General features: G+C 35.4%; 4 protein-coding genes across 8 annotated transcripts; 3 read left to right on the top strand and 1 right to left on the bottom strand.

The window, feature by feature from the left end:
- The first annotated feature begins 1,632 nt into the window (after window positions 1-1,632).
- LOC142555604 (26S proteasome non-ATPase regulatory subunit 13 homolog B-like) lies at window positions 1,633-5,343 on the top strand. The gene is made up of 6 exons (XM_075666557.1): window positions 1,633-1,874; window positions 2,788-3,234; window positions 3,965-4,045; window positions 4,311-4,507; window positions 4,589-4,688; window positions 4,906-5,343. Exons 1-6 carry the CDS (start codon window positions 1,725-1,727, stop codon window positions 5,089-5,091), a joined length of 1,161 nt encoding a protein of 386 aa, XP_075522672.1. The 5' UTR covers window positions 1,633-1,724; the 3' UTR covers window positions 5,092-5,343.
- A 3,631-nt stretch (window positions 5,344-8,974) lies between these two features.
- On the top strand, window positions 8,975-11,798 carry LOC142555603 (uncharacterized). Of its 3 annotated transcripts, XM_075666555.1 has the most exons (7): window positions 9,064-9,208; window positions 9,315-9,400; window positions 9,628-9,723; window positions 10,914-11,017; window positions 11,088-11,224; window positions 11,386-11,513; window positions 11,642-11,798. In XM_075666555.1, the coding sequence occupies exons 2-6, from the start codon at window positions 9,341-9,343 to the stop codon at window positions 11,466-11,468; spliced, it is 480 nt and encodes a 159-aa protein (XP_075522670.1). In that variant the 5' UTR covers window positions 9,064-9,208; window positions 9,315-9,340; the 3' UTR covers window positions 11,469-11,513; window positions 11,642-11,798. The 3 variants fall into 3 exon arrangements, with proteins under 3 accessions (XP_075522669.1, XP_075522670.1, XP_075522668.1); XM_075666554.1 differs by lacking the exons at window positions 9,064-9,208; window positions 11,642-11,798 and adding an exon at window positions 8,975-9,027 and having other exon boundaries at window positions 9,317-9,400; window positions 11,386-11,633; XM_075666553.1 differs by lacking the exon at window positions 11,642-11,798 and having other exon boundaries at window positions 9,065-9,208; window positions 11,386-11,633.
- A 1,337-nt stretch (window positions 11,799-13,135) lies between these two features.
- LOC142555600 (replication protein A 70 kDa DNA-binding subunit A-like) lies at window positions 13,136-19,621 on the bottom strand. Of its 3 annotated transcripts, XR_012822441.1 has the most exons (3): window positions 16,613-17,184; window positions 13,296-15,663; window positions 13,136-13,242 (listed from the first exon to the last, which is right to left on the bottom strand). XR_012822441.1 is itself a non-coding variant. In XM_075666550.1 (2 exons), exons 1-2 carry the CDS (start codon window positions 16,897-16,899, stop codon window positions 13,371-13,373), a joined length of 2,580 nt encoding a protein of 859 aa, XP_075522665.1. In that variant the 5' UTR covers window positions 16,900-17,184; the 3' UTR covers window positions 13,175-13,370. The 3 variants fall into 3 exon arrangements, 2 of the variants coding, with proteins under 2 accessions (XP_075522665.1, XP_075522666.1); XM_075666550.1 differs by having other exon boundaries at window positions 13,175-15,663; XM_075666551.1 differs by lacking the exon at window positions 16,613-17,184 and adding an exon at window positions 19,494-19,621 and having other exon boundaries at window positions 13,176-15,663.
- On the top strand, window positions 18,877-21,690 carry LOC142555602 (hypothetical protein At1g04090-like). Its single transcript, XM_075666552.1, has 2 exons — window positions 18,877-19,708; window positions 20,070-21,690. The coding sequence occupies exons 1-2, from the start codon at window positions 19,435-19,437 to the stop codon at window positions 21,596-21,598; spliced, it is 1,803 nt and encodes a 600-aa protein (XP_075522667.1). The 5' UTR covers window positions 18,877-19,434; the 3' UTR covers window positions 21,599-21,690.
- Window positions 21,691-22,419: the final 729 nt, after the last annotated feature.

Genomic DNA, 22,419 nt, shown 5'->3' with positions numbered 1-22,419 from the left:
CTTTGGTGTGGAGTCCAAATAATTCTTAAACAAAAATAAGCATTGAAGAAAAATATAATTCAGTTGCAAGCATCACAATAGGTTTATTAAATGTAAGACTGAAAACATTTAGAAAGAATAGAATAGTATACGACAAATAAATGTAGCCCAAGTTCAGAGTCCTCAACTTAGCAAATTTTAACCGGTTCCCATGTATTTCATATAACATATACAGAAATCAATAGGCAGTCTCAATTTGAAAAGCCAATCATATTCAACTAGAGCATATACTAAAACATCGCAAAACCTACTAGACTCGCGCATAACCCAAACTTCAATGAGATAAATACGAGTGAAGATTCAAAACTGACCAATGACAGAACATATAGAGATCAACATCAACCCAGAAACAGCAACAATTGAAATCAGAAATAATTACATCATAGCATACGAACAAACATTAGCAGATACATTCATACATACATATGCAGAGAAAGATGAGAAACAAAAAATATCCGAATCCAAAAAATGTCAAAATTGAAATGATACTAGATGGAAATAATTGCAATGAAAAAGCAAAGAGCATACCCTATAAAACCAAAATTCAAACCCACGCTCAAAAACTACCGCAAATATCCTACTCTTAAATTTAAAACGAAAACCCACACCAGATCCCACTAATTCGATACAAAAAACTTGATAACAAAAACCAAATCTAACCAATCACACCATAATTAAAAGCACACATAGCGCATGCATACACGCATACAAAGAGACCAACAAGAGGAAAGAACTCCTGTGAGAAACGTATAACCCAAGAAGAAGACAACCAAACATCCAAATTCAAACAATATATCACACCAAATTCTAAAAGGATCCCGCCAATTGCAATCAAACACCAATAGCTCACACCTAAACATCAAACAGAAACCTACGCCAGATCTTCTAACATCGACACAGAACCCGCGATGATAAAAATCATATCACAGCCACAGTAACGGAAATACACACATTTAACGACGGAAAATCAGAGGAATAGATATACCTGCAAGGATGTTATAACCTACGGTGAAAGAGAGAGAAGAATTTATGGCAAAATAGCCTACAACATTGACCCACTCTTAAAATTTCCTAAAAGCATCAAAACTTATTTGTAATATATTTTTATTTGATATAAAAATATTAATTTTTAGATAAAAATTATTTTTATTTTTTTAATCAAAAATATTAATTATTAATTTTTATATCATTTTTTTTTCAAAATTATTAGTTTTATGTTAAAAATATTATTTTTTAATATTTTTTTATTTGACATAAAAATATTATTTTTTAAGTCAAAAATATTAGTTTTTATGTCAAAAGTATTATTTTCACCGTATGTCTATCTCACATAAAATCTATTAAGCTCCGTTTGGACAATAACTTAAAAAATGTTTTTAGTGTTTTACAAGTTAAAAAACTTTTAAAAAAAAGTATGTTTGGACAAGATTTATGTAAAACGTTATTGATTTTTTTTAAATAAATTTTTTACGTTATAGTTAATGTGGTGTTGAATGTTGATTGAAATAAAAAATAAAAATAAAATAAAATGCAATACTAAAGATATTAAAAAACAAAAAACTAAAGAAAGTGGACTGAAATATATATCATTATCGAAAAAAAGAATAGAAAATTCTACACGAAACACAAAATTTTGCGGGTGTTGATTGAAGGGCGAATCAGCGAAGACAAAGAGGCGAAGATCTATGGCGGCTTTGCAGTATTTGGAGACACAGAGAAATGAGCACCCTGAGCTGTCAGAGTGGTACAGCTCGCTTTCAGATCTGTACCAACGCAAGCTCTGGCATGAGCTCACTCTTAAGCTCGAACAGTTCGTCGCACTCGCCGTATTTCAGGTACTAAACCCTACAATTGATTGCCGGTATTTTTCCGGTGATTTATTATTCATTTTGCTACTGTAGTTATGTAATTTGCCAGTTTTACTTTTGTTTGCAATTGTTTTGTACGTTTCTTTTGGGTACTGGAATGGTGTTTCGGGGTTCGGGGATTTTAGTGCTTTATTCTTTTAGGGGTGGGTTTTAGAGATTTGTGAGAATTCATAGTGATGCAATGGAGTTTATTTTGAGTATCGATCGTGGGAGAGTTCATTAAGTTTGTTGAGGAACTGAGAAAAACATACGCTATCAGGAGTTCCTCTATTGGGTATCGGTCACTCTGAATTTAGAGGCCTACGATTGTGTGATGCTTTGCATTGTATGATTAGACACTTTGGTTTTCTATTTTGTCTTTGAAAAGTGAGAGCCGAGTGCAAGAAACGAATATATTGTTTTGAATTCATTTTCGATCAAAAGACATTTATATATTGACGAATAGCGAATTGGCGATGTTTAATTGTGAACTTGTAAATATTTTTGTGTAATTAGTTTTGTTTCTTTGTTATGTGGTCAATACAATTGATTTAGATGCATCAAGTGTTTGAACTGTGAAGAGATTTCCCTAAACCCAGCTGGTTCCTTTACATAACATATCATGATGTAATTTGCTTTTCTTTTTCCTTTTTTCTTTTTTCTCATAGCCAATTTCGCTATTTTTTTTGGTTGGCCTTGGTGGCATAATATATTTTTTTTATGAACAATTGGCAGTAGCTTGATCCTCTGCTAGGTACATTATCGATTGTTCTTCCTGTTTTGTGCAATATGTTATGAGTAATCTATCTTCCCACATCAGTTATTTACCTCTTTGCATTGTCGTGCTTCTTTAGATTATCTTAGACGATGACATTAAATTTCTTCCATCTCTCTAATTCAGGCTGGGGATGCTCTAATTCAGCTTTACCACAATTTCATAACTGACTTTGAGACAAAGATCAATCTTCTCAAGCTTGCTCATTTTGCTGTTATAGTTTCTCGACAATACTTGGAGAAAGAGGCCGCTATAGAGTATCTTGAAGGAGTGATTGCAAAGCTACGTGATACAAAAGAAATGCGCATAGAGGAACCGATACTTTATATCAAAGTTCAAATCGGTACATTAAAGCTTGAACAGGGAGATCAAAAAGAATGCAAGAAACTTTTAGATGAGGGGAAATGCACACTTGATAGCATGACTGACATTGATCCGTCTGTGTATGCCAGCTTCTATTGGGTTTCATCGCAATACCTTAAATCTCGTCAAGAGTTTGCAGAATTTTATAAAAGTGCTCTCCTTTTTCTAGCTTACACTGCTGTGGATTCTCTATCAGAATCATTCAAGCTGGTAGGCTGTTTGTGCTCTTTTGTGTTTCATTATATAAGAGGCAGCTTTGGTGATACCAAGGTTATGCATGGCTGTCATGGAATTAAACTAATAATGGGAACCTATGATATTTTACTGAGATAATGTATAAAATAGTTGAATATGTTTTTAAAGTGAGAGAAAAGTATCTAGTTTCTTTCAAATAGCGACAGAATCAACAATATTAAATAATTCCACAAAGTCAGTAATCATATTTTTTTCTTTTTGCCTTGTTCTTATATTTTGTGGTGATTCGGTTGATCAATCTGAATTGGTATATTACACAATCCACTTGACGAGGCTTTTGCCAGTTTTAATTACTGGGCTAGAAAATAATATTATGAAATTTACTGATTAAAAACTCAATACTGAGTAGTACGGAAAACCTTACGCCACATGCAATTTTGAACCATGAAGAAGTTTTGTATACCTTGGTGGTCGGGGTGAAATCTATGCTTGCTGATATGCTTATGGACATGGTCATTTATGTTTATTTTCAAGTTTAACGTGTCTTGTTTTTTGGCTGTGATAATGCAGAATGCAGTGCAAGGTTCTTTTCATTGTTTCATGCATGAGTTGATGAAGCTACTATTGAATAAAAATGCTTCATTCCATAAACGTTTTCCTTTGTTCTTTTGTAGTATGATTTCTAAGTGAGGGAGATTTGCTAATGCTGTCTATTTAGCTAACTATACCGTTGCTTGTTTCCAAGGATTTGGCTTTTGATTTGTCTTTGTCAGCATTGTTGGGGGAAAACATCTACAATTTCGGTGAACTTCTTGCACATCCAATTGTAAGTATTGTGTAAAAGTTCCATCTTTCGGAAATGATATTCAAGGGAAGCCTTCCAGTGGTTTCTCAATTCTCACTGATCACATACCCATACCCTACATGGTACCTTTATATGAACTTTATGGTCTACCTCTCACTTTTGTGTGTAAAAAAGACACTGTGCTTCAAATCAATTGATGGGGTTGCATAGCTCTAAAAATTTGCTTATTATCGTGCTATCTTTTAAATGATTTTTGGACTATTTGTTATGTCTGGCATTTCTGCAGATAAAAAGTCTTTTGGGGACTAAAGTTGAGTGGTTATACTATATAATCGAAGCATTCAATTCTGGTGATTTAATTCGTTATCAAGAACTATGTAATGTTCATGGAGCTGCTCTGCGTACCCAACCTGCTTTGGTCCAGAATGAGAAAAAGCTTCTGGAAAAGATCAACATTCTCTGCTTGATGGAGATTATTTTCAGGTGATTTACATAATTGCTGATGTTAATGAGTTACATGCTATTCTATTTTTATTGAGCTCGTTAAACATCTGTTACCTGCAGCCGTTCATCAGATGATAGAACTATCCCATTAAGTGTCATTGCTGACCGGACAAGGCTTACAGTAGAAGATGTTGAGTATCTTCTCATGAAAAGCCTTTCAGTAAGTACGCTAGAATTTGATATCTTCTTCATCCAATTTTTTCTGAAGTGGGATTTTGAATTCAGTATTACAACTTTCTGGGTTTATGGCATCATCTTAAACACGTGATACTTGGTTTAAACTGAAAAGTAGCATTAGCTGTTCCAGACACGTTTTAGACTTCAAGTTATGTGTTTGGCCTAGTTAGATGGTGACTGCTGCCTAATTGTTGCTGCAGGTGCATCTGATAGAGGGGATAATTGACCAAGTTGAGGGAACTGTTTATGTATCATGGGTGCAACCTAGAGTTCTTGGAATTCCTCAGATCAAGTCCTTGCGCAATAGGCTCGACAACTGGGTAGATAAAGTACACACTGCTTTGTTATCTGTGGAGGCAGAAACACCAGATCTTGTTGCAGCGTAACATTCTTGGCTTATCCTTGTCATTTCTGCAGATTACTTTTAGAGGCAGATACTACTACTGATTTCACTAAAAAGAGCTAAAATCAGACTTTTCACGGGCTGCATTGTATGTTACTTTCCATGCTTGTATTTTTAAAAATTTATTCCGACAACTAGCAACATGTGTCTGACTTGATATGTTCGATGCAGCACCATGTTTTTCGATGATATTATATTTCATAAATAATTTCATTCAACAGAAAGTTATGGGAAATTTCTGTACGAACTGTGGCTTAGTTTTTTAAAGACGCAGCGAAATCATAATTGGGGTATGAATCTACCATTCGATTTGAATTAGAAAGGGGGAGGTAATGAATGAACTTTTCCCCCGAAGGTCGTTATCAGCACGGGCTCTGGTAAAACAAGGCTCTTTGCACGTCAAAAGGGTTTTATCTGGTAAACACTAGGAATAAAAATTATGAGCTTCGAGTTTCAGTTTTACGTTATGCAAATAAATTCTATATTAAATACAAATATTATATTTGAATCAAGTATAAATGTAAAAAAACAAAATTTGTGTTGCCGATGTTCTGTGTTATACTCGCTCAAACTTACCAATACTAATTGTATTTGGTTACTATTTTGTGATATTCAAATTTGATCATGTATTTGCCCATCGAAGGACTGACTCTACAGTGAAAAATCCGGAAGAATTCACATGTACATTTAATTAACTTTTCTGAACATGATAATATCTAAAGCTCGTAGGTAAATGGTGATAGCGCTATAGCAGGGCGACTTTGGTCCCATTTATGCTGGAAGTGTTCCTAGAATGTGAATGTAATCCATGAATTTCCGAGAATGGAAAGTGGCTCGATGAAATTTCAACGAGGGAACTACAATTTTTGAACAAACGCTACACAATTTTCCAAGCTTTTGCTTGGCCCACCCACTAGTCTTCTCCGGACAATTTTGAACACAGTACACATAATTTTCTCAAGTTTTGCTTGCCCCACCCACTAATCTGCTCCGGAGATTACCTTATCGCTGTCAATGTTTGCAGGATCACATAAATTCTTAGGAAAATTTTTCTTTAAGCTATATAATTCGACAGTGATTTAAGGTTCATCATTTGCTCAGTGTCATGATCGGTGAGTGTTAGTGGAGGAGTGGATATTTCTTCGATTATCGATCTTGTTTCATCTAATCCCACAAAACCCAAACCAGTAGATTTCCAATGTTCTTCGGTTTCTAGTGATTGGCAAAGCTGTTGAGATGAACAGAACAAAAAGGGCAAGAGGGTAACAGCCAGCTAAGAAAAAGGGAAATCTTGTTTTGATCTATAATGCAAGTTTTGCACCTTAGTTGTTATAATCATTTGGATATTGCAAGGAATCTACGGGGGTATTTTACTAATTCCTAGGCACTTCGAATATTTAAATATGAAGTCCAAATATTAAGCTTTGTTGAAGGTGCTCAAGAATATGATGCTAAGAACATTTTGAACGATTAAAAAATATGCATAAATTCAAAAACATCAATTATCAATAACGAAAAAAGTACCTGTGAGAGGACTACAAGTAAAGAGACTTCCAGACAAGAAACACAAAATTGTGTGCCCAGAGAAATATATATTGCTCAATTATTCCACAATCTAAGTGCCAATAATCTACCATATAAACAATAACCATAATACCATGAAATTGACACACATATTTCATCCAAAAACAGTGTACTTAATATTTGCAATTTCCATTTTCATCACCTCAGTTGTTTCAAAAGCTTCATATCCTCCACCCTTAGTTTTGATATTTTCATTTACAACGCGAGGCTGGGTCGCTAGAGACTTTAGCCTCGAAAGTAAAATTTGACCATGCCTATTGATACCCTTCCGAGGAAGGCCTGTGTCTTGGGTACTGGATGATCTCGGATCATGGGCTAGGTTCTGATAAGCTTTGGGCTGGTTCAATAATAACCTGGCAAACGACTGTCCGAGATATCAACCCTTCCGGTTGTCAGAAGCCGGGCTTCCAAACGAGTCCTTGGGTGATGGTTCTCTACCCGAGTTACCTCGATAGTAGCACCTCACTCGAGTGCACAAATACGAGATATCTTATCTTGGTAATAATCAATCAGTGTCAGAATCGCATGGATTTGACAAGACGAAAGTGACAGTTTGGCGTGTCAGAGAAGTTGGTGTCAGAAAGCAGGGTATGGACAATCATCTTGCCATAATTAGTCATCACTGAATTTCTTTCTATAAATACCAGGTTTGTTTAAACATTAAGGCATTATTCATTGATTCACATATATGTTATCCCTATCATTTACTCTCTAGATTCTGATACATTATTGGCACATCATTTTTCTTTGCTATATTGGTTTTCCTCATTCACTTGCTGTTTTAGCATCAGAGTGACCACGCTGGACATCTCTCCGGCACCCATTCACGTGGTTACCTTCGTGTTTGCAGATTAGTACCAGCTCTTCTTGGGAGAAAAACTTTCGGTTTGCACGCATCTAGCTGTGCTCTCATCACTCATCAGTTTCATAACTCGATCCGATGAATTGGTCCACACATATTATACTCATTTTTACCCGGTCGCATCACCTATACATTAAAAAATCAAAAGATGAAACTAACAATAACAATAATAAATACGATAATGCAATAGGTGTAAAAAAACTATCAGACATTGATCAGAGACACACCAGCGCTCCAACTCCCACGGGTTAAAGAAATAATAATAACAATAATAAAAAAATGTGTAAATAAACTCTCAGTATCAGACATTGCTGATTAACCATCAAATAAAAATCCACCTCGACAACCAACAGTCGAGTGCCAGCCCTACTGTCCTGAGGTTCGTTCAACAGCTAACCTGCATGCATGCAAGGAATACTAGTACCCAGAACAAAAAAAGTTCGAAGTAACCAGATTGCAGCATTGTAGTGTTATCTTGTGCCATATATAGTGTCGTTTTCTTGTTGGGAAAAATTACTCTAAATTTTCTGAATAAAATTAAAAAGTTCAAATGTGAATTGGTCACTGCAGTAAGCAGGGAATCATCTGGGATATCCATTCTCAGAAAAGATGCTGAAGTCTTCATCTACACCTGCTGGCGTGTGTTACTGAGAAAACCTGGATGAAATAATTAGTATTGAATATATGCATATTGAATGAGAGTTATCTGTGGCATTTGGAATTGTGGCTGAAATGTGAATCTTTAACGTGTCGTTGCACTTTTGGTAATGAACTTAAAATTGATATCAGAAATTATATCACGTGTAAAATGGTTTTGTAACTTTTTGAGTGGATCTTAGACGGTCTCACGAATATTCCTCTGTGAAACGAGTCAAGCATATCGCTATTCACAATAAAAATAATACTCTTAGCATTAAAAGTAATACTTTTTCATGGATGACTCAAATAAGATATATGTCTCACAAAATACGACCCATGAGACCGTCTCACACGAGTTTTTTTCTAAATTTTTTTGCTAGTTTGTCTTGGGCAACTTATGAAGATGATTGTGAGGGGTTTAAGCGAGTTCAATTTTTAATTTTAAAGATAAAATGGAAAAAATTAAAAATTGAACTCGCTTAAACCCCTGTTATTTTTTTTCAAAAAAGATAAATATAATTGATACTTGGAAAAAAATATTTTTTTTGAAATTTTTATTTCAGTTGAATCAATTTATAATGAAGGAAAAGAAAAAAAGATATGAAAAAAAACATTTTAATGGAATATTTCATGAACCATTTTGGGCTTGGATAATCCGAGCTCAATAAATATTGGCCCACTATAAGTATTTCACCGACCACTTCCCCAAATCCACTTAATCAGAGCCCAATAAGCGGTGGCCCATTAAAAGTATTTCACCGACCACTTCGCCATATCACCTGAAACTCCCTCAAATTCCTTAATTTTGGAGCTGACTTCCTCGATCATCAAGGGCTCTCTCTCTCTCTTTCTATTGTACAAATTTGAATTTAGCTCTGATTTTTATGTTGTTGCAATTGAGTCTTTCGTTGTTGATTTGTTCTCGAATCGCAGGATCCCTCATTTCTGGTTATAGTGCTTTTTTTTTAATTAAAAAAAACCAATTAAAAAAAACCAATCTTTCTACGTTCCTTAGGTGCGAGAATGGAGATTATTTTATCTGGTTTCGTTTCAGTTTGATGTATGTATCTCTTAAACGTTAATTTGGCGTTTTACTTTGCTTACTGGATTGTGCCTGACAGGGAACCTTGAATAGGTTTAGGCCGAAATGGGTTGGAAAGCTGCACAGAAGCTCATTCATCACTGGAAGATTCTCAGAGGCGACAATGTGAGGAGATTAAGACTGTTTTTATTGCTTATTGTTGTTATCTCTCAAAATCTTGTTCGTTAGTTGTGGACCGAAATTTTTAATATAGTAGGGGAACGTGTACTTCGAGTGAAGTTTATGTAACTTCACAAATATTCAGTATGAAATTTGTAGATTTTCATTTAAGGTAGTCATTGCATGCCGGTGTAAGCATATTTGTCATCGAGTGCCTTGTTATTCCTTTTCAGGTTATGATCATCAGAGGTAAAGATAAAGGCGAGACAGGTCTGGTTAAGCGTGTAATTCGCTCTCAAAATCGTGTTATTGTCGAGGGCAATAATTTGGTAAGCATTTTGGTTTAATGTGTGGAAAAATCCATGTTTGAAATTTTAATTTTTTCTTCAAACTTTTTTATGAAGAAAACAAAGCTCGAGGAAGTTTTTGTTGTTGTTATTATTTATCTGGCTTGTTGGAGATGTGACACTGGGCGAGATAGCAATGTAAATGTGTGAATAAAACGGAACTCCTTTAGTCTTGTCATATGCAGCTCCGAATAAGTTTCAAATGATATGTATGTCAAACTGTGTTTGTCATGTTTCCTTTCTATCTTCTCTTCTGGCTGGACGTGTGGTATGTGAGGTTAACCCCATCATTTCTATTATCTCTGGGAGCATATTTTACTTTTTTCATGTTTTTGTGATAGATATGTGTAGCAGTTATTTTTCCATCAACTATATGAAAAAATTAAGACAAATTCCAAGGAGATGACATTATGATGTTTATTTGGTTTAATATTTTTCGACCCGTGTTGTAAGTTTCCATTTCAAACGAGGATGCAATTATTAATGGTACCAGTTTTCCCGTTCATATTACTAGTTTCATATCTTGTTATTTCGAAATGCTTAATAGGATTAGAACTAAAAACATAATTGAATTGAATTATTTTTAGTGTTACCTAATTGCTTTAGAACTATTTCTAGTATTTCGTAGTTGTGTTAGACTATTATAGAATTTATAGTATTATTAGTATTCCATTGTTATATTTCTAGTGCTACCTAATTGCATGAAACTATTATTAGTATTATATTTGGGTTTGTACATATGATTCAGAGTTTCAGACAATCATTTGTTCTAAGTAAGATTTTCATAATTATCACTATTTTTCTTTGAAATTTGAGTTTTACACGAGTTTTTAGAAATACCAAGCGGAATTAAACAACTAAGAACACATATTGCAAGGAAATTGGTGATGCATATAAAAATCCTTTTAAGACTGATTCATCTGAATACAAATAAGATATTTAAATAGAATAGTAAGAACAGTTCTAACACAATTAAGGTTATGGTAGGAGTAGCTCCAATGCAATTAGGTAAAACTAAGAATTGTTCTAATGCAATTGAGTCTCTAATGCTATTAGGCAATTTACAAAATAGTTCTAGAAAATGAAAAAGTAGTTTTGCTGGCTTAATGTGCAACTGTTACCTTTCATAATTTTGTTTACCTGTCTTGTTTCTACTTATTGTCTCACGGCAGGTAAAGAAGCACATTAAGCAAGGGCAAGGTCATGAAGGTGGGATTTTCTCAGTAGAAGCCCCTCTTCATGTCTCAAATGTTCAGGTTATTGATCCAGTTACCAGGTGAGGAGATGATTCCTCACCATATTATTTTGCTTTCAAATGAAATCCTGGTTCACATTTGCTTTGACAGGAAGCCGTGTAAGGTTGGAATCAAATACTTGGAAGATGGTAGTAAAGTAAGGGTTTCAAGAGGTATTGGAGCATCAGAATCCATAATTCCTCGTCCAGATATCTTGAAGATAAGGAGCACACCTAGGCCAACAATTGGTATCATTCAGATTTATCATCCTTCATGAAACCTGCATCAACATATTTTATAATAAAAGCTTATACTGTAGATTGTCTGTGTTATTAAGATCAGAATGCTATGTTTTCTGCTTACGTCCGAAAAGGATAACTTTTCGTGGATTCCTTTTCTTTGCGTGCAGTTGGTCCCAAGGACACCCCAATGGATCTGGTCCTGGAAAAGACATATGATGCTAAAAGTGGCGTGGGAATGCCAGATCTTTAAGCATTTGTTTGCTCTTTCAACCTTCTTGCAAAATGGAAGCTGATGGTTAGGATTTCCGGGATTAATGTTTCCATTTAAACTGTTCCAAGTCTGGCTTCATCAGTTTACATTTTGGTCATGATTCTTCTAACATTGCCAATCTACTCTCATTATTCTCATGTATACTTCCACAGTTTGGATCAATCTTCACATAAATGAAGCACGAAAACGTTGGTGCTGTTTGACTCAGAAAAGGAAAGATACTACGTGTACATAAACAATTTCCATGACCCCTCGAAATTAATGATCACACTGGTTAACAAAACAAACAGATTATTTTTGTATAACAATGGTATACCTGTTCAATTTGAATTGGTGTATTTTAGATACTACAGGATAATTCAAATTTTTAGGCTGCGCAAGAGTAAAATATTGGATTAAAAAAATTCAATTAGGGATTAAATGTATGGTAATTTGTTTAGAAGTGGCTGTGCTCGTAGAATTTTTCAAAAATTTCGATGAGATTTACATTTTTTTCAATCATAGTTGTTTAAAAATTGAATCAAATTGTGAAGTCAAACCAAACAGTGAATCACAACTTGAATTGGTTTTAAAATTCACTAAACCAAAAAAAAAAAATTAGGTTGGTTCAAGTTTTCGATAAAAATAATGTAAATCAAACCAATACAAGCTCATTATAATATAAAAAAATGCGTCATGTTTTTTTTTTATTTAATTTAACTTTTCTTGAATATAGAAATATTTTATTTGATTGTTAGTTTGTGTTTTATTACAAGTGACATTATAAATAGTAAATTTACATTGAGAATTTATTTTTTACAGAGTCTAGACCAAATAAAATAACCACAAAAGTGATTTTTTACAGTTTGCGAAATTTTGTAATATGCATACATATTTTGTTTTATAATAATTTAATTATAATCATTTTATTTCACAATAAAATAAAATTTTAACGTAAGTTTCATAAAGTGTCAATTGATATTTTTTTTTCAAAATACAATATTTCATGCATTAATTCACTGTGAAAATCAAAACTTAAAATAAATAATCAAAAACATATGGCATACCAAACCAAAATTCATGATTTTGCTTGATTATAAATAATTCATGAGTTGCTTTAAGTTGAAATTTTATAAAAACAGATAAAATATGATTTTGTTAGAATTTTTTTATCTAAAATTGAATCATAGTTGAACATGTATTTGAGATAATGATTTTGTAAAACCGAATTCTTGTCATGTTATCAAAAGTTATAGCCGGTAGTAATGATGAAATTTAATGCTTTTTAAATCGTACAACAGCTCAATCATCACGTTTCGATTGTTCTAAGTCATTTTATCAAAAGTTATAGTTGGTAGTAATGATGCAATTTAATGCTTTTAAATCGTACAACAGCTCAATCAGCACGTTTCGATTGTTCTAACCAACAGAGACACTTATTGCATCCAACAATCTTCCTTCAAATAATTGATAATCAATGAAAATCGAACATGTGATCTTAGCTTTGATACCAATTGTAGGACCGCACACTTGTCGATTTTACAAAAGCTATAACCGATGGTAATTATACAACTCAAATCTTTTAAAATCTGCAACAGCTCAAGCACCACGTGACGTTTCGATTGTTCTAACGAAACAATTATTTTACCCAATATATTCAAATTTCCCATGTTCTAATCTAAATCCTAAAAAAGATTCTGTTGAGAAATCCATATTGATAGAAATAATTTAAAACAAAAGATAAGTTATGTTTCATAAAACAAAGCTACACAATCTGATACAAATCGACCTATGCTCCACTTATTATTTCTTAACAAGGATAAACACATAACCAGCAGCAAGACAAAGCAAGACTCTCATGCTTCTTCACTTGACATAGCCTAAATTATATACATCAGAAACTCAAAACCCGCCAACATATTGCTTCGATGCTGTACCATATCTACCCGGAGTTGCGTTACTGCTCCCATAAGCTGGAGGAACATTGTTCGAATTGGGACAATCCTTAGCCCAGTGTCCCAATTGATGGCATTTGATGCATTCGCTGGATGCACCCCCAGAACTCGGCCTTGGGGTCACCTTATTGTCAAAACCACCTCCATAAGACTGTTGCCCTGGACCACCCATAACACTAGGACAATTTGCAGAGCTATGACCGCTAGCACCACAGCTATTACAACTCATATGCATACCAGCAGAGCTAGTAGGGGGAAGTTGTGGACCACTATACTGATTAACGTACATGCCCATCTGACCAGGTGTGTCTCTGGCCACGTTGATGTTACTTCCACTGTAGTTCATAGCAGATGCTGCCGATTCTCTGCTTCCACTACCAAATCCACTGTGATTCAGTCCGGATACTGCAATGGGTTTCTCACTTTTAAGAGGTAAAGAACCTGAGTCCTCTTCTTTGAACTTCGCAATCAAGTCCAGAAGATATTTGGTCTCGGTTAGGAAATTCACCTTATCTGCTTTGACGACTGTTGACTTGACACGCTGTTCGTCACTAAAAGTCTCTTCCTTGACTTTTAATTTGAATATTAATTTGGTAAACAGAACATTCCGTATCAGTTCAGAAAATCTATCATCATCTTGTTCTTCGTATTTCAAATAGTACAGGTCTTTTGCTGATATTCCCAATATCTCCTCTCCTGTTTCCTGAAATGCAGTCACCCATGTTAACCCAGTGTGATCCTGGATTTGCATCTGGAGAATATATCTATAATCGCATTCATCAACAAACTTATCACATCTGTCGCATCTCCATTTCCCATCCCCGTTATTTGTAACCTTTTTGTTGCACTGACGATCCCCGATCATGATGGGGCATGCAGTATAGCAGAAGTTGTCCACTTTCATGAACGTGAGGGTGGCAGAGACAGCAATCCAATCAGGCTTCTCGGAAGTCCCTAATTTTTCGTCTTTAATCTGAGACACAGTTTTCCGTGTATCAGTTCGGACAAAATTTGTGTCCCTTGATATAGATAAAGAAGTGGTATTTTTTCCATCATTGTCAAACCATGTTCTGAGTTTGTGAGCTTCAAGAAAATCTGGCTCTATAAACAGCTGGCTAGTGGAAATGGTTCCCAAAGATTTTCCATTAAAATCATTCACTCTACCAGATTTCACAGCCAAAACAGGAAATACTCCAGAATCGCACATGTTCTGAAGTGTTTTACCTTCTGCATTGCAAAAGTTTCCCCACAAAGTTAATTCAACACTTCTGCCTGACATGTCTTTGAGTTGGAGAGTTCTTTTCTGAGTTTCTTGACCATTTTTCCTCATTATTGAGGTGGATGGATTGATAGAAGAAACAACAGCAATCACATCTACTACACTGTTGTTGTCTAGGCCTTCAATGTCACATATGGGGCAAAAATGAAATTGCTGCTGCGGGATGGTTTTATCATCCTCAAAGCAGGGCTGCACAATTGAAGTACTCTCCAGATAAATCTCATGATCATTACGTAGGTGATTAAAAGATTTCTGAGCAGGCTTTAGAGAACCTTTAGAAATCATATAAACTCTACCATGCTCAATTTGATTGTAAAACTGATCTGCCACAGCATTGAAGCATGTTACTCTTATTTCTCCTCCATCAGAATCAAGAAGATCGAATGCAAATACTTTACCATCACCTCGAGGATTGCTGTAGTGCTTGAGTTCCCCTTTGGACGTCACTCTGGCCTTAATCGTCCATCTTCCTTGATAAGGATTCAGTGCAGCGATAGGAATAACTCTTGGAGGAGCTTCATTTTTAGCTACAGGACCCCTGTTGGAGAACATTGGAGGCGGTTGATTATGAAGTGACTGAGGCGGCCTGACAAAACTGTTAGGAGCCCGAGAAATCCCAGAACCAGGTTCTGATTTAGCAAACTGTGGAGGTGCATTCGTTGAACCATATCTGCTAGAGTCAAGATTGCTGATGGGAGAATTATAAGAGTGTGAGCCTGCATTTCGGCCTTCCATCACAGGAGGAGCATGAATTCCGCTGCCCACATTTGGCAGTGGAGCTGAACCAGAAGCATAAAATTGTGGACCACTTCCAGTAACTGGCTGGTTTGCTGGCTGAACCTGTGCTGTCGGTCTAGCAATTGAAGGGGCATTTCCATCAGTCTTGTTAGGATATTGCTTTGGTTCACCAATAGGATCACATTTTTGTAGTATCACATCCAGATCAATAATGATTATAATCCTGCACCAGTTTAGGGGAAAAGTATATTTCACAAACTGAAACATAACAAATAATTCACATGAAGTACATCAGAGACAACATTAGGGGAATAGGCCCATACATTAAGTTTTAGATTAGTATCTCTCAAAGTTGTAAATGGCGGGTTAGGTGGTGGTGGGCGGTTCAAGGCGGCGACGTGGGCGGTTTGAGGCAGGGTTTGTGGCACTTGTGATTGGTTGGGTTGGGTTGGATATTTTGTTTTGAAGACCGTGTATAATGTATTAATAATAGGGGTTTTAAAATTTTGTTGACTTTTAACCGCCTCGCCTGGCCCCCGGCTCACCTTCAACCGCTTGCAGGACGCCTAAGGCAAAGGCAATGAGGTGGATGACCCCTCGACCCCCATTTAGAACACTCCAGTCCGTGTCAAGTGAAATTATTGATACCTCAACTCCAATAAAAAAGAGTTCTTGTCGCACTATGTATATAAACTACTCCAATGACCAAAGTTCCTGATCCAATATTGCAGGACTCGTCAACTAACATGTTAAAAGAGTGTAGCCGGAGAGCATAATTTACTTATTACTAGGTTCAAATGCGGAAAATTTAATGCTTTTAGTCAAAAACTTCAAATGGATCAACCGTAAGAAACCAATAGCTTATGACATTTTTAAAAAAAGGGGGTAAAATATAAAAAGAATCAGTAAAAGACTGGGAAATAGGATAGTGAACCCAAGAATTCATAAGATAAAAATAACCACCATGAGAAAAATTTAGTATTGCATAAGTAAGGTACTCAATTTCTTTCGCTGAAAAGACTAAATTTTGAGACGCGATGACTACTTTATCTACCTCGATGTTCAACTGCCCACCACCACCTCACCCCAAAAGAAAATTAGAGAGACAATAGAAACTGATATAAAAAAAACCTAAAAGCAAAAATAAGTGTAAGGGGATTTCGAATACTGACATGCGATTCTGAATAAGATTACAAACGAACTGCGTCAGCTGCACAATGGAACCTTTCTGCAGCATTTCAGACCGTATCAATTCGTTTCGCTGAGTCGCGAGCATGCCTTGCTGAGTGAACTCCCCGTCCGACAACAGGATCCGATACCGTTCATTGTTATTGTTCTGGTTCTGTGTGTTCACCAAACGTATGTCGGCGACTTGAAGCACGGGTTTTACGTCTGTCCCCTGCGCTTCGCCGCTCGAGAGCAGCGCAATCGCGCCCTCCGTCAAATTAATCGGCGGCATATTGTAGAAATTAGCGTTTGTGATCCGAAGAATCAATTTAATGATTAATCTAATAAGTTGATTTCAGGGGAAGAATGGGAAGTGAACAGTTGTGAAAACCCTGCGTGGATGAGTGAAGACGAAGAGAGCGCCAAAAAAATGGAAATATGACAATGGCTAGATATGAGATAAAATTTTTATATTTCATTACATATAAAATAAAATTTTAAAATTAATAAATCAATGATGTTATTTTTCATTTCTTTAATCAAAAGTTAAAACTTATTAATTAATATTTAACTAATAAGATAAGAAAATTAAAACTATATATTTTAATACAAATTATTTTATAAATAAATAAAATATAATTTTTTCAATCTTAAAATATTATTAATTAAAAGTTCATATTAAATTATCCATTATTTCAATATACTATTATTGATGATACGGGGACGGGTTCATAAAATATGATACTTACTCGAACCCGCTTGTAGGACGGTTTAACCGGGTCTAAAACTCCCTCACATCCGGTGCCGGGTTTACCTAATCTTTGTTACACAAAATAACGGATTTTTTATATACTATATTTGAAGCATTTCTCTATATGATACGATCAAATTTAAGTATTTTGATTATCAACAAGTGATATCTAACTTTTATTAAAATACGAAGAGACTCGTATTATATAATATTGTTGAGTCACGAAAGATATTACTTTAAATGAAACATAGATTAAAGAGAAAATAACATACAAAATTTTCATAAGAATTAATTCATTAAATTTTAATCGAATATTTTAAATGAGGGGGAAAACTTTTACATCCTTATATTTGTAGGTGAAAGAAAACATGTTTTCGTTTTACAACTAAATAATAGTTTTGATATATCAATTTTAATTTCAGAACCGAATGAATAAGACATACATATACAATGGCATTATTATTATTATTATTATTAAATAAAAATTTATTATTATAATAATAATTTTAATATTTTCATTTTAAATTTTTTATACACTCACAACCCATGTATTTTATTTTATTACTATTACTAGTATAATTCATCATATTATATTTTTGTCGGAAAAAATAACAATTGTTATTTTAGTCTTATAAATTGACTTGCTATGGGTTTTAATTCTGTAAATTGTCAAATTTTAGTTTTCATTCAATAACTTGAACTTTTTAGGTCTTTTTTTTGCATGAAAATCATTAAATTAACTGGATATTGTTTATTTGACTCTGACACTCTTTTATATGGCTCATGTGACAAGAATAAAACTTTTGTTACACTTATTAAAATATACACGTGTCACATATGATGAAATCAATGTTGATTAAACCATATGAGTTGTATTAGTAGTTTCTAAAAAAAGATCAAAATGAAAAAAATTTAAGTTACTGTATGGAAATTAAACTTTGACAGGTTACGAGAATAAAACACAAAACAAATCAACTTACATAACTAAAATCACAATTTTCTCTCATTTATCAATTTGGTTATGCTTTATGATCGCAAAACTTGCAGTATTATCGATGTTGAAAAATATATTTGGTTACAAGATTTGGTTATGTTAAACATTGTTAATGATAAACATTTTTGTATATGGCTAAAGAATGAATTATAGTTTCAATTTTCCCATGATTGATATTGTCTACGTGAATGAATATCGTGAAATTTGCTTTGTTTGGTAAATCGAACGAATTATTTCCCAAAAAAGAAGGTAATAATTCGATTTGTTCCTCATGAGTTGTTCATAAATTTAATTATGAAACTATATATAGATAACGACAACTCATAAGAATAGTTTATACCTCAGCATGCTAAGAGAGTGGAATCACCTAATAATTATTTGACACTTCCACTTATATGGCACTAATCAATTCACAAAGTAATTTATTATGTTAAGTGCTTTGTCAATATTCAAACAATTGCTTATTTTTAACCAAATATATTTGTGACGAGTCAACCATATTTATATTTACAGGAAAAAAATAATATTTTTGACATAAAAATAACATTTTTTAATGAATAAAAAATGTCTCATAAAACTGACACTTGACACCGTCTCATGAGTTTTTGTATAATTGTTAATAGAATCAATATAGTTCAAAATGGGGATATTTGATTTAGAATTTAGAGGTTAGTCAACTTTACATTTATTACAAAGATTACAAATTATCAATAACACCAAAAACATTTATTTCATTTTTGTTTAAAATTTATGGAGCCGCTAAGTGCGGTTATGGTTATATTGTCACTCAAAACCAATTCCACCTGTTTCCTCTCGTCGGTTTCGAATGGTAAGAATAAATGGAGTCCGCACTTTGCTACAAGAAATGCATTGGTTTCTACTAATACTTTTGACTTAAAGTTAGGTAACCGTTAACTTTTACTTTTCTATTTGTTTTATCTGTAAAGAAACAATCACTCAGCCAACCCAATTCAATACGAGAGAGAAATCACGGCATGCAGGTAACAAATACTGATTATTTTCACCACAGAAATTAGCTAAGGCGACAACTCTGTTGTCTGGGAGAGACAGTACGTGTGCGTATGTATACATGTATGATGTATGTAAAGGTTTTGAAGATGAAAAGATCGAATCTTGGTACCTGGAACATGCTTTTGGGCCGTCTGTTTCTTATCCTCGTACGCACATGTATCTGCTCCAGCAATTTCAGTGTTTTCTTTATGGTTGTACTGAGATTATTGGTGACTGGGAATTGTCTGAGTAGCAATGTTTCTTCATCAAACATGGAATCAATTAATTCTCTGCCTATCGACACCATTTTCAAGCTTCCTTCTCCACTGCCCTCTTGGCCTTCAGGTTTGTTTGTTTCTCAACACCGTTTCGGTATTCGGGTAACAGTAAAACATCCCACATTGGTTTTATAAACAACAGTGAAATGACATGAACTTGGGAATCTTTTCCCGGTAATAAAAAAGTTTTTTCGGGTTTGAATTGTTGTATTTGGGTTTACGACCTAACTTAAGTGGTTTAGTTGAAAATTGGATTGTATGTGAGCGAAAAGAGTAACATATCAACCTTTGACGTTACATGACCACATAGACTAGTATTTTGGGTTTGAATTTCAGCTATGCTTTGGGCTTATGGCCTGCTAGCATTGTATTACTTTCACCTGCTAAGTTGGCCTTATGTTTGGTTTTTGTTCCTGCCTGCATGACAGACGGCGGCTTTGGAAAAGGAGTAATAGACATAGGAGGCCTTCAATTGCTTCAAATATCATCTTTCAAGAAAATCTGGGCAACATATACAGGAGGATCAAACGATCTTGGTGTGACGTTTTTTGAACCATCTCCAATACCAGATGGTTTCTCGATGCTTGGTAGCTACGCCCAAGCAAATAGCCAACCTCTTTTTGGTAGGGTTTTGGTGGGAAAATCTGATGCAAGTGATCAATCAGGTCAGATCTTGAAGAGTCCAATTGACTACACTCAAGTTTGGGTTAACAGTAGCCAGCCAAATGGGCCGGAAGAGACTGCTTACTTTTGGCTCCCAAAACCACCCAACGGCTACAGAGCCGTGGGGTATGTCATCACATCGTCCCCTGATAAGCCTTCTCTAGACAAGATTCGATGTGTTAGATCTGATTTCACAGATGAATCCGAATCCAATAACCTGATTTGGGCACATAATGGATTGAATATATATGATTTAGGACCAAAGAACAGAGGGATGGCAGCACAAGCATTTGGTATAGGCACATTCTCTATTCAAGAAAACACTGCTAACGATACTTCTAGTTCCACCCCGCCTTTATCTCGTCTGAAGAACAACAATCCCAACTTATCTTCCATGCCTAATCTAAGCCAGGTTGAAGCATTATTGAAGACATATGCACCGTATATTTACTTCCATCCTAAGGAGATTTACCTGCCCTCTTCAGTAAACTGGTATTTCAGCAATGGTGCATTGCTGTACACAAAGGGAGAAGAGTCAAAACCTACGCCAATTGAGCCCGATGGTTCAAATCTTCCGCAAGGGGGCTCAAATGATGGCGCATACTGGATAGACCTTCCAGTTGATGAACAAGCAAGAGAAAGAGTGAAGAAAGGAGATTTGCAGACCGCAGAAGCTTATATGCACATCAAACCAGTGCTTGGAGCAACATTTACCGACATTCAAGTGTGGCTTTTCTACCCCTTTAACGGCCCTGCAACAGCAAAGATAGGATTATTCCGCAAAATTTCACTCGGGAAAATCGGCGAACACGTGGGAGACTGGGAACATTTGACGCTTAGAATCAGCAACTTCGATGGGGTACTCCACAAAGTTTACTTCTCCGAACACAGCGGGGGTAGATGGGTCGATTCCTCCAATTTGGAATTCCAGAGTGGGAATAAATTCGTGGGTTACTCCTCGTTAAACGGTCATGCAAGCTATTCCAGTGCAGGTCTTTTTTTGCAGGGGGGTGGTAATATTGGGTTGAGGAATGAAGCTGCAAAAAGTGGAATGGTGATGGACACTGGGTCCAGGTATTCTGTGGTGTCAGCGGAGGAGGTGGTTGAGCCGCCGTGGCTGAACTATGCCAGGGAATGGGGACCTCAAATAAGTTATGATTTTGGTAAAGAATTGAGAAAGGTGCAGAAGCTGCTGCCGGGGAAGAAGCTGAAGCTGCTGCCTAGCGAAGTCTATGGGGAGCAGGGACCCCTCGGCCCAAAGATGAAAAATGTTTGGAGTGGAGATGAAATTTAGATTTTTTTAAGGATGTGCGAGATTATCATTTTATATTAGTACATTACAGTCGATAGTTAATGTGTATTTTTTTCTTTATTCTGCAATAATTTTATTTATATATATATATTATATGATGATGTTGAAATTCGGGATGGCAGCTGAGAGCTCGGATCTTCACCTGGACACCTCGGATCGGACCTTCGAAATCTGGAAGCACAAACAAGAACGTTAGAAGGGGGCCTGAAGATTGTTCCGGTGTAGCCCCTCGACGCTCAAGTAAGATAATAGAAAACTGAGAGAGAAATGTGTGTGCTGAGAAAGTAATGTGAATATCTGAATGAATAAACAACGAACGAAACCTGCTATTTGTAGGAGAAGAATAAAGTCTTGATTTGGTAGATTTAGATCATCAGAATCATGCGCAATATTTGATTAGATTTTGTTCAAGATTTAGTTAGATTTGAATTGGCTTTACTTTTTTGGGCTTTATTTCCATGAGCTACCCGTTAATGTCTGAACAGAAGCTCTCTTAGACAAGAGTTCGTCCATATTCTGGACCATGTTGGAGCTCGGCTCGGGAGCTCGACAATGACACTTCTAATCGGCCCGATTCCACGATATGGGAGGTCGGCCGCATATCTGATCGACGAGATTGTGGATATGAGAGGTCGTCTGAGGACTGAGATGACCTCCCGGATGACCTCTTAGAAGCTTCAGACCAAGATGAGGTGATCTTACACTGTGGTGGGTCATGAATCTGACCTCCTGATTTTTCCAAACGTTGGGCCACTACCTCTTGGATGACCTCCAACCGACCTCGCGGTAGATGACCTCCCAGA

Source organism: Primulina tabacum, chromosome 9, assembly GCF_025594145.1.
Source record: "Primulina tabacum isolate GXHZ01 chromosome 9, ASM2559414v2, whole genome shotgun sequence".
NCBI lineage: Eukaryota > Viridiplantae > Streptophyta > Magnoliopsida > Lamiales > Gesneriaceae > Primulina > Primulina tabacum.
This window is presented reverse-complemented; position numbering and strand designations above follow the sequence as displayed.